The 12,312-nt window shown below is 33.5% G+C and overlaps 1 protein-coding gene across 3 annotated transcripts; it reads right to left on the bottom strand.

Moving 5' to 3' along the window:
- Window positions 1-228: 228 nt before the first annotated feature.
- On the bottom strand, window positions 229-6,103 carry LOC132184775 (GEM-like protein 4). 3 transcript variants are annotated; one of them, XM_059598522.1, is made up of 5 exons: window positions 5,934-6,103; window positions 3,411-3,683; window positions 3,250-3,330; window positions 2,618-2,892; window positions 229-612 (listed from the first exon to the last, which is right to left on the bottom strand). In XM_059598522.1, exons 2-5 carry the CDS (start codon window positions 3,562-3,564, stop codon window positions 430-432), a joined length of 693 nt encoding a protein of 230 aa, XP_059454505.1. In that variant the 5' UTR covers window positions 3,565-3,683; window positions 5,934-6,103; the 3' UTR covers window positions 229-429. The 3 variants fall into 3 exon arrangements, with proteins under 3 accessions (XP_059454505.1, XP_059454504.1, XP_059454503.1); XM_059598521.1 differs by having other exon boundaries at window positions 5,918-6,103; XM_059598520.1 differs by having other exon boundaries at window positions 5,891-6,103.
- Window positions 6,104-12,312: the final 6,209 nt, after the last annotated feature.

Genomic DNA, 12,312 nt, shown 5'->3' on the forward strand with positions numbered 1-12,312 from the left:
TTGCTAGGGAGTCAAGTTCCAATAAGTCAACCTCACAATGTCGCCAAAGTCTAGCAACTCCCCTCGAGAAGGCAATGCACCTTCTCAGGGTCCCTCAGGACATGTGTTTGAAGATACTGGCTCTCACAACATTCAGAAATTAACCAAGAAACTGCTCAGTCCCAAATGACTATATACTCTTTGACATGGACATGAAGCAAGCTCAGTCTGGGCTTAGCTGAAGTGGTAAAAAAAAATGAGGGGCCTAGCTCAGAGTATATTGTAATTTAAGTGCTATTTTACCCTAAACTTTCATTTCCTAACACAACAAAGGCCTACACATCAAGGGCCAAGTACCCTCCCAGCTATGAATCATATAATCTAACAAAATTATACAAGCTTTTCCTGGGGAATTTTCTAGATCTCCTTCACTTATATATCTATATATAGTTATATTTGGTTGGCCATAGAAATGGCCTTTTGAAGATTGCAGAGAGCTCTCTCATAGCGTAAGAATCCCATAAACCAAAATTCAAAATTATCCTCAGTAACTATTTCTATGTACTTCTGGGCAGGGTTGTTCACATTCGCACTTTGGTTGGCTCTTTGAATCTTCCTTACTGGTATCAGAACCTGCCATGCATATTAAATATAACTTTGTGGGATCAGTAGAAATATTAAAACAATTATTTCTGATAGAATTTTCTTATAATATACAATGTTCATTGCAAACAATTGAATGACTAAATAATAAAACAAGCCAGGCATAAATTAACAATACTCTTGAAGGACGATAAATTTGAAATAGTCACAAAACCATTAGTGAATAAAAAAAAGGGGAATTGTTCGTCATGAGCACGCTCATACATGATTCTATCACATTATGCAGCCATATTTTCTCCCATTTAAATTGTCTTTTTCTGCGAGAACTTCAAAACTCTTTCGATTGATAAAAGAAAAAGTTGAAAATTTTGTCGGAAGTAGTAGTGTTTTAATGTTTAATTTAACGGTTACCTATAGTTGCTGGACGTCGATAGGTAGATTACACTGTACAGTCTAGAATATGAAAACATTAAAATTAAGACCAACTCAGAATTTAAGGTAGATTACCCTGCAAGCTAGGCAATTTACAATGTTTCATTTAAACTATGAATTGAAACAATGTCTCTAGCCTTTAAAACAGACAAAAATATTTATATAAATTCAAAAAGAAAAAAACAATAATAAATGGCGAGGGTGTTGTGACGGGTGACCCACGGCAAAGCCACCATGATTTTTAATTTTAATTTTTTTTTTATCAAAGGCATTTCTGTCAGGAAATTTAGATATCCAAGAGAATGTGGACGTGATACAAACCCAACACGAACTTAGAAGATTAAAATCTAAAGATTTAATTGGTTTAATTAAATAGGTTGGATTATGATTGATTTATATAGTTTTTCATTACCATTGCCTTAACACAATCTCAACATGACATGTAACCCTAAGGCTCATAATTTTTAACACAACCCATAAATCAAACACGAAATTAACATATTAAATTAAAATTTAACTCATTTAATTAGATAAGTTAAAATTAAAGTTAACTTATTTAGTCTTAATAATTTATATCTTGACACAACTCGAATCCAACAACCATACTTTCTTAAACTAGAATTGAAACGAGCTATTTGGGCACCTATTCGAGCCATTTCTAGAGCCACGTGACCATTTTTATATTTGGTTGCCACATGAGACAGTTGAAAAATCAACTGTATTTGTATATATATATGCATTCACACTGCTGGTCAAGACATGCATGTCCCACATCCTTATCCTTTATTTTTCTAAACGGGAACAAAAAGTCTGTCTTCCTCCATCATCCATTCACGCTTGGAATTCCGCGTGGACTAAGAAAAGCGTGTACACGCACATTCCACCTGTTAGGATCCTATCTGTTAAGCCGGTGGACCTAATATTCCTAGGTGAAAACTGAATATTCCTATATATATATATTATTTTCTTAGTTTATGGTTCAAATTCTTTCTTAATAAAAAAAAAAAATCATTAAAAGTTTCATGAGCTATCACGCGTTTGGAAAAGACTTTTTAAAGTTCAAAAATTCTCCATTTTACCCTTTTAAACCTTTAATTTGATGTAATTTACTCTAGCCCTTAGAGTTTGGCATTAAACATACGTTAAAATAGATGAAATAGCCTTTATACTCCTGAAATGTTTATAAAATATTAAATTTATCCTTAATTTCACATTAAAAGCAAAAAAAAAAAAGGTTAGGGTACGTAGTTTAGTATTTTTCATAAGATCCGTTAGGATTTAATGCCAAATCTTAACCAAGGGGTAGATTTTTAAATTAGAACTTCGAGAACTGAAATTAAGAGTCTTTAAATTTTAGGGATCTTCTCAAAACGTGTAAAAGTTCAGGAAGCTTTTATATAAGTTAACCCTAATTAAAATAACATAAACATAATTTGAATTCAAGATCATTACTTTGATAGTAAGTTAAATCACGACTTATTTCTTTGTAATTCTCATTTTTCCTCTTTGTGTACCCAAAAAAAAAAAAAATGTTTAAATCACAGCTTAATTTAATAAAAATTAAATTTATATTTTAACATATTAGGCGTTTAGAATTAGGTACCTTGTAAGGTGTAGTAATGAAGTGGCCGTCAGGGGAAGAAATGGTGATGGATCTTTCACTGCAGAAGGCAACCTTCTCAGTGGAAACAAAGAGGAGCCCTGCAATAGGGCCGGCTGTTGTTGATAAGTAGCATTGCGAGGCTTTCAACATCTGCTCTCCTTGGCTCATTCCAAACACCTGCCTGAATATATTCTCCCTCCCTCCTTCTCGAACAACTCTTGCCCCCAAACTCAGCTTTCCCTTCACAGTTTCAGACAACTTTGGCCCCAGTTTCACTACAATTCCAAACCAAAACAAACATATATCACTCATCCAAAACAAAAACATGTCTTCTGTTAAATCACCACTTTTTCGGTAAGATTAAAGAAGTGATAAATTTAATCATTTAATCAACACTAATATTTCTCCTTACGCGTGGGGTTATACTCTCGGTTAATAGATGAGGCCCAATGAAATATTAATTTAAATTAAGTGAACTAATAGAGTCAGGGTTCGATTCTAAGACATTTGACTCTAATACCATGTTAAATTATCACTTATCCCAAAAGTTTAAATTGATAGGAATAGATAAATTTAATCATTCAATCAACACTTAGCATTTTTCATCTCAAATCAAGTAGATAGATCCTTACCATGCTCCCGAATCCTGTATACAAAACTGCTGCTTTTCCTCCCAAGCTTTTTCTTGTTTCCCATCTCTGAATCCCATTTATCTGCACTTTCCAAAACTAGTAAGAGATCAACAAATAGATAGATTGATTAGAGAGAGAGAGAGAGAGAGGTGATTGCTTACTGTTTTTGAAGGAGGGGGAGTCATATGAGGAAGGTGGACTATGAAGGCAGCTGGCAGTCTCAGAAAGAGAAGAGTGTCTGGCTGGAGTACTTGTGCCATATGAGCTCATCAAGGGACTATCAATAAACTGATGATCCGCATATTGTTCCTTCATATTCACTTTTGCAGAAAATTCACTTGAGAATCTTTGCCTTTAAGTCTTTCACGGGAGAAACAAGCTATTTAAAAGATGGGATCTGTGGCTTGAATCTACTTCTTTCTACGTCAGTTTATCTGTATAATATTGACAAATATAATAGACATTAAATAAGGAGGCTGCAGGAACGTAAGAATTTTCTATGATTCCTCTTTGTTTTGCAGCTTAAAGTTCAAACCCTTTCTTTGTTATATTTGTTCTCTTGTGGGTGGAGAGTTTTCTAGAAAATGCCGCAGTTTCTTGGCAATTTACAAAGCTTGGAAAGCAAGTCGACTTTTGCTTACTGACCTCAATATTTCTTAGTCAATAAAATGTGGCCAAACGGCCCCCATACATAGTGCAGAAATATTTATTTTATAATGAACACCAAATAAGAAAGGACGCATATATATATATATATATACTGTTTAACATTAATAAATTGTGTTGTTATTTGTTAAAGTATTGAATAAGGCTCGTTTGGCTTGTGGAATAGCTATTCTTATGAATTAGTATTTTTTTTGTTTGATAAGGGTCTATTTTTAGGAATAGCCATTCTTGTGGAAATGACTAATCTTTTACACAGACGAATAGTTATTCCTTAAAGAATGAAATATATTTTTCAAAAATACCCATTTTATTCTATTTTAAATTTTAAAAAATAATAATAATAGAAGATAAAGTGGGTGGCCGCACCACCCTCGGACACCTCGAGGGACCACTCTAGATTTGTTTCAGACCCCCGGCCCATGGGTGGTCGTCCACCCACTTTATTTTTTTTAATATGAATTGAAAAAGAAAATAATAATATGAGGTTTTTAGTCATTTTGATTCAATTTTAGTTAGACTATGTGTATTATTACTAAAGAATATAAATAACTATTTTATTCCGCTCTCCTCTAAAAAGCCCTAAATGGTTAAACGTATTTATTATTAGCTTCAAATTTTAAAATAAGCAATAATTTAACATGGTATAATGGTATTAGAACCAAAAGTCATAAGTTTAAATCTTGGGGAAATCAAGAGTTTGAGAGTGTTTACTAAGAGTACATTAATATATATATTTGAATACCACTTTAATCCTAACACTTAAGCTAATGAGCTTGGGTTTACTTTAGTTATATTAACCACTTTTTTTCTTATACTTTCTCAATGTTGGACTTAACATTTTTAAGAGAGTCTCACATCATGAAGAGTTGCACAAGAGGGCCACAGAACGCAACTTCAAACTAGACTCATCTAAACACCATTTCATCAAATCAACCGTGGCTATGATACTACTTGTTTAAGACATTAATAATTTGAGAGTTTTTACTAAGACTGCATTAATATACATATTTGAACATTACTTTTAGCATAAAAGCTTGTGAGTACACCCACAACAAAATCATATATGAGGACACTTTTTTCTTTCTTTCTTTTTTTCTGAAAAGTATGAAAAGATTAATTGAAGGCTCACATAATATTGAATTTTATTTATTTATTTTTTATCGATTACTTCCGCAGCGGTCATGCTCTAGATCTAGAAGACTAGAGTTAACTAATTTCGAATGGGATTCAACTACTACTAGCGTGGGCCTCAATTAAAGAATATGAGTTTTATGGGTGCTTTTCTGCATTTTGAAAGACTTACGCGCGATCACTTAAATAATAATAAAGACGATCAAAAAATAATAATAATAAAGAATTATGGTACATAGTGATTTTATTAATTTCTTTATAATTTTTATGAACAAGTCAAATCTACCTTGCATCATAAGAATGGGAAAGCATGTATAAATTAATGAATCCAATACGTGTTGCTAGCTTTGAGTATAAGAAATGATTTGATATAATATTTGTGAACAACCCTTTAGCTAAATTCGAAGTACAGAGTATAAGAAAGAAAAGAAAAGAGACAGCAAAATGATTAAGATATATATTATCCATCAATGAAACTTAATTGAGAATTTTATTTATGTGAATAGAGAACTCCATATATTAGTGAATAATAAACGTAGCAAAAAGAATCAAAATAAATATATAATTAAGTTAAATAACTCAGTATATATTTTAGAATATATATGTGTAATTTTATTTTTATGGTGATAGAACCCGCCAGTTAGAAATTCAAGAAACTGAAAAAGGAAGATTCAATAACAATTTTCCACTAGGGTTCGGAACAAGACTTTTTTAAGAGGAATATTGAATTTTTCCTAATAGAATGGACTTTGGAGTTGACAAAGGAATAGTGCAAATTAAGTAGTGTGCGTGTGTTGCAACAATTATCTTGCAAACAAGGTAATTAAGCACTCATCTTTGTTACCCTTTTTCTGCACAAAATTTGTCATACAAGTTTTGGCATGAACCTTTGGTCTTCACGCCAGTGCATCAGCAGAACTTATCTCTATTTGCTGCTTCTTCTTCGGTGAGCCCTAACAGCAGCTTCTTTCCTGACCCTTAAAGCAGCTGAAAGCCGTTCCTTTTGCGCCGATCTACCGCTCATTTGCTGACCCCTAAAGCAGCCGAGAACCACGCCTTTTGCGCCGATCTACCGCTCCGTTTTAAAGATTTTTTTTTTCTCTCTCTATTGCGATTTGCTTGTCAAATTTGTTGTTCAGTTCATTGTTATTAATGAGTTTGGTATTAGGTTGCAAAATAATTGTAGTTAACGTGTGAAGAAGTCATGTCCCTAGCTAGTTCATCCTACTTAGGTTGCAAATAATTGTGATGACGTGTGAAGAACTCATGTCCCTCCTCTTCTTCCTCTTCCTCCATGGGGAACTTAAATTAATGACACATTAATGTCTAAGGCATACACTTAAATTAATGACACATTAACAACAAGAGTTAGAAATGAAAAGATTCATCACCTGCCAACTTCCAGCCAAAGCCAGAAACAAAGCTTCAATTGAAAGAATTAATCAAGATTTGTTTTCGTTTGCCAAATGCCATGACAGATTGTTGAACTTCTCCTTTTCTAGGTCTATCCTTCTTCTCCTTTCCATGTTCTGACTAGCTAGATTGTAATTAAATAAATAAATTTTGCAATATTAAATCAATATTGGATTAGGTTCTCTGATGTCTGATTAACTTATTTCTACCGTAGCATAACATAAGGAAACACTTAACACTTCTAAACATTATAAGGCTAATTAAATAAAATTAAAACAAAAATAACATAAGGCAATAACGTTTGGTGCACTGAATGAGTATTCCATTCAAAAAATGTATAGTTATTTTAAAGAATGGTTGAAGGTGGAATGAAATTGTTTAGCTATTCATATTTCTTGGTTTGATTGTACCACTATAATAGAACTTGAATTGTAATCAAATTTACTAAAACAATCAATAATACAATTCTTAATTACAATTTCTCATTTCTCAAACTCTAAGTCCCTCACTTTTTTTCCCGCTCAAGCTATTTCTTTCTATTTTACTTGCACTCGCTGGAGATCTAAAAATTGGGAATCAGATCTTGGACTGCAAGTTTGACAGAGATGTCATCACCTATGTCAAGCTTTACAATATATAAAGAATGCAAAGCAAACAAGGGGAAAATATGAATCGAATGAAAATGTATTCTCTGATTAATCAACTTCAGCTTACAATAATGGAAGAAATCAACTTATATACTCAGCTACAATAAGATCAAAATAACAGAGCATAACCAAATAAAGAAACTAACCAATTGATGAGAGCAATGAGAACGACCACATTAACTCATAACAAGTGGATGCCAATGCCCAGTATTCTGCTTCAGCCGATGATCTAGATATTGTTTGTTGCTTCTTGGGTTTCCAAAAATGATTGAGTCACCAATAAACACACAATATCCAGTTATGGATCTCCTGGTGTCCAAGCAGCCTACCTAATCTGAATCTGAAAAAGCCTTGAGACGTAAATCTGATTTTGTAAAAAATATTAGACCTTGTGCAGGAGAGTTCTTGATGTATTTGAGAACTCTATGTGTAGCATGTAAATGTGGTTGTCTTGGTTTATCCATAAACTGGCTTAGTGTTTGAACTGCATATGCTATATCTGGCCGAGTTATTGTCAAGTAAAGTAGCCTTCCAACCAATCTTCTATAACATGTAGAATCTGATAAGAGAACACCACCATCCCTGGATAACTTTAGATTCTGTTCCATTGGAAACTTAACCGGTTTGGAAGCCAACAGACCAGAACCTTCCAAGACTTCTAATGCATATTTTCTTTCAGAAACAGAAATACCCTCTGGTAACTTAGCAATCTCAAGGCCTAGAAAATACTTCAAAGGTCCTAAGTCTTTCAAATGAAATATGTCATTCAAAAGAGTAATAAAAGAAGCCACTGCTTTTGGATCATTGCTAGCTATGGCAACATCATCTACATAGACTAGTAAAGCAATATATGAAGAACCTTTAATCTGTGTGAACAAAGAGTAATTTGCCTTAGATTGAATAAAATCAAGATCAACTCAAGTTGTAGAAAACTTAGAGAGCCACTGTCTTGAGCCCTGCTTCAAACCATATAAAGATTTGTTAATCTACAAACCTTTGTCTCCCTCTTAGTACCAAAACTAGGAGGCATGTTCATATATACTTCTTCATTAACGTCACCATGTAAAAATGCATTATTCACATCCAATTGATGTAAAATCCAACCCTTAGCTGCTGCAAGTGCTACTAGACACCTAACAGTACTCATTTTAGCTACAGGTGAAAATTTTTCCTGATAATCCAAACCTTTTCACATTGAATGTACCCTTTTGCTACAACCGAGCCTTGTACCTCTAAATACTACCATCAGACTTTTGCTTCACCTTGTATACCCATTTACACCCTATAGGATGCTTATTTGGTGGTAACGCAGTAATTACCCATGTTTTGTTCTCTTCAAGTGCTTGAATTTCAGCCTTCATGGCTTCACGCCAGTGTGCATCTTTGACAGCTTGATGATAAAATTTAGGCTCAATTTGAGATGATATGGAAAGACATAAATTTTTGTAAGAAGGAGACAGCTTATCATATGAAACAAATGAAGACAATGGATAAGATATACCTTAATCAGTAGCCATGTGAGTAGATAGAGGAGGAGAAGAAACCAAATGGCAATGAAAATTCTGTAAATAGCTAGGTTTTTGTTTGATCCTATTTGATTTTCTAGGAGGTGGAACAAATGGTTGAGCAGAAGTGGGAGAATTTGATGAAATGTCATGGATGTTAATATCAGATGGAATATCATGAGCATTAACATCAAATGACTCTGGATTATGATCAGATGGCTGTGTACTAATATCAGGTGAAATAGAATTAGGAGACATATGAGTAGATAGAGGTGGAGAAGAAGAAACTAGTTGGCAATGAAAATTCTTCAAATAGCTAGGTTTTTGTTTGATCTTATTTGATTTTCTAAGAGGTGGAATAGATGGTTAAGCAGAAGTGAGAGAATTTGATGAATTATCATGGATGTTAATATCAGATGGAATATCATGAGCATTAACATAAGATGACTGTGGATTAGGATCAAATGGTTGTGTACTAAAATCAAGTGAAACAGAATTAGGTGACATATGATTTATAGCAGAATCGTGATCTAATACATCAGGAACATGCATAGGAATTAAAGAAGGTATTATATTATGTATTGTAGGTGATAGATGTTTAAGAAAACAATTATTAGATATGAGTGATCTAAGTTAGAAGAATATAGAAAAATTGTTTCATGGAATATAACATGCCGAGAGATAATGATGGATTGAGTATGAAGGTTATAGAATTTATATCCCTTCATGCCATATGCGTAGCCAATAAAGATACGAGGAGTGGCTCTTGAATCAAACTTTGTTCTATGTCTAGACAAAGTTGAAACATAAGCTAAACATCTAAAAACTTTTAGATGTGTGTATGAAGGTGCATGTAACGGAGAACAACAACTCATGTGAGGATTTATTTGAAAGAAGAGGTGTGGGAATTCTATTTTTGATGATATGAGCAGCTGTGAGAATACAATCCCCCAAAAAAGATAAAGGGAGATTTGATTGAAATTGTAAGGATCTTGCAACATTTAGCAAGTGCAGATGTTTTCTTTCAACTATACCATTTTGGTATGAAGTTTCTATACAACTAAGCTGATGTATGGTGCCATGTGTAGAAGAAGAAGAAAAAAATCATTTTACATTCAGGACCATTGTTAGATCTTAAGCATTTGATTTTGAGATTAAATTGAGTTTGAACAAGTTGAACGAAAGACTAAATTATAGAACGAGTATGTGATTTGTGTTGTAATAAGTGCCAAATATTGCATATTTGAGCCCCTAAATTTGCGTGTTAATTCCTTAGTATTATTATTTGTTTTAGTGTTTCCAGGTTCTGAAGGAAAAATGCAATGAATTCTATTGATTTTGGGTTTAAAGCATACTTTGAGAAGACCTAGATGATGTGGTTAAGTTTAACCAAATCAATGAAAAGATTAAATCGAAATTTCTCTAATTGGAGTCAAAATCAGATTGGATTGAATTTCAGATTATGCACACGTCTTAGTATTTTGACTATAACTTTCAGCTCAAGTATCGGATTAAGGTGAAAATAGTGACGTTGGAAAGCTAACTCAAAATAATACAAATCATTATGAAATAGGAGTTTCCTAATTTGGACTTTTTCTATGTCAAAAGCGTCTTGCAATATAAGAACTCAAATCTGGACTAATCTTATTCCAATTTGTATTAGGATTGCTTCCTAATTTGACTATGAGATTGAAGTACAATTTTTCTGGGATTTTTAGGACTTCTAGGGTTTGTTTGCTTCCTATAAATAGGACCTAAAGCTTCAGAAAAAGGAGGAGGCTACAGAGGTTGCTTAGTACGAAACTTCAGAGTAGTTCTCCATTTAGTTTAGTGTTTTCCTTTATGTTTAGGATTTATTTTCCATAGTTATGTGTAGCTAATTTCTTAACTAAGGTTGAAGATAAAACCTCACTGATAAAGAACAACAATATTTTTATGTAAGTTGATATTATCCGATTTTATGAGTTTTAATATTTCAATTGTTCTACTTCAATTCAATTAGTGGGATGATTCTTGGGTATTTCTTGTGATTTGTTCCATGGATACATTTGATGATTTGAGATAGTTTCATTTAATTGATTGTTTTTTTTTTTTTTTATCAAAACATTAGATATTCATTGTGTTTCATTCAACGGATACATTTAATGATTTGGTTTAAATTAGAAATCTTTTTGTGATTTATGGATACATTTGATGATTTAATTTAAACTAGATATCTTTTGTGATTTGTGCCAAGAACGGATTCATTGAATGATTTAATTAATCTTTAAAGCAAAGTAGAACATACATAAGATTTTTATTGTGAGAACTTCGGATATATATTGATGAACATGAGAATATGTTGCTATGATTCGGTGGGTATGGATTCCAAAACCTTAGTGCTTTATCTTTTGATTAATTTTACTTGGTTTAGTTTATGTTTTCTTTTTATTCAAAAATCATAAATCTTTTGGAACTAGGTTATGATTTAATTGGTTTAGGCATAATTGTTCTTCATAAACACAATTTACTGTGGGTTCGACCTCGCACTTGCACCCCTATATTGCAAGTGCAAGATCGCCTTCTGGAAATGAAGCCGTTTCACGCCCTTTCCAGAAGGCGGCTCAAGGCCCTTCTGGAAACGATGTCGTTCCATACAAAAAGAACAACACCGTTTCCCCACGAAACGAAGCCGATCCAAGAATGCTTGAAGGTGCACGTAAAACACCCCATGACATCGCCGTTGTGAGCCCAAAACCAAATTCAGATCCGACCCGAAATCCAAGTTGAACCAGCCCGAAGTGGAAACACATGGCCCACAAATCAGTCCTCAGAGCCCAAGCCTATGCCCAGAAGATCAAGTCACACGCCTTCACACCACCCGACCCGGATCCGGGGCCCAAATCCGTGGAAGAACCGAATCCAAAGTCGAAATCCTCATCAGCCTCGGATCCAGCAGCTAACTTGGGACCGCAACCCGTCCCGGAAACAAATCCACACCAACAAGCCCAACCACTAGGCCAAGCCACGTGGTGCACCAAACTATAGGTCTAGAAACCCGGTTTCGACAAACCCTATCCGGTTTGCCTAAACGACTTGAATCACCTGAACTAGCCAATTTGAGGTAATTTCACTGTTTTTGATCGTTCTGCCTCGTTTCAACCTGATTCAAATGATTCCAAAACCACTGGAAAGCTAATTGGAAGGAGAAGAAAATTATAAGTTTCTCTCAAAACAATTTTCAAAATGAACAATTGATTTCACAACTATCCTTTTTTATTTTACTATTTGGTTTGTATTTATTTAGAACCATGTATTTATTTTTATTTGTTGAAATAAGTGTGATACACAACACATTTGTATAGGTTTGTAATTATTAAACTTTATTAGTTAATGTTAATGTATACACATTCTAAAATGGCTATAAAAAGCGATATAAATGTCTCAAAGGTTGAAAACCTTAATGGCATCAATTTTAGAATGTGAAAACATAAAAAAAATTTATGTATTGACGCATGAGAAAATATTATACACTCTTAATTCTGTAAAACTAGAATTAGATGGCAAAGAGACGAAGAGGTCATCAAGAAACAAGAAAAATGGTTAGGAGACGACTTTATGACAAGAGCTACCCTTCTTCATAATATGAAAGATAATATAGTGGGTTAAATTCACTTTACCTCACTGAAGTTTCAGGAATTTTTCAATTCGAACCCCAATGT

Source organism: Corylus avellana, chromosome ca6, assembly GCF_901000735.1.
Source record: "Corylus avellana chromosome ca6, CavTom2PMs-1.0".
NCBI lineage: Eukaryota > Viridiplantae > Streptophyta > Magnoliopsida > Fagales > Betulaceae > Corylus > Corylus avellana.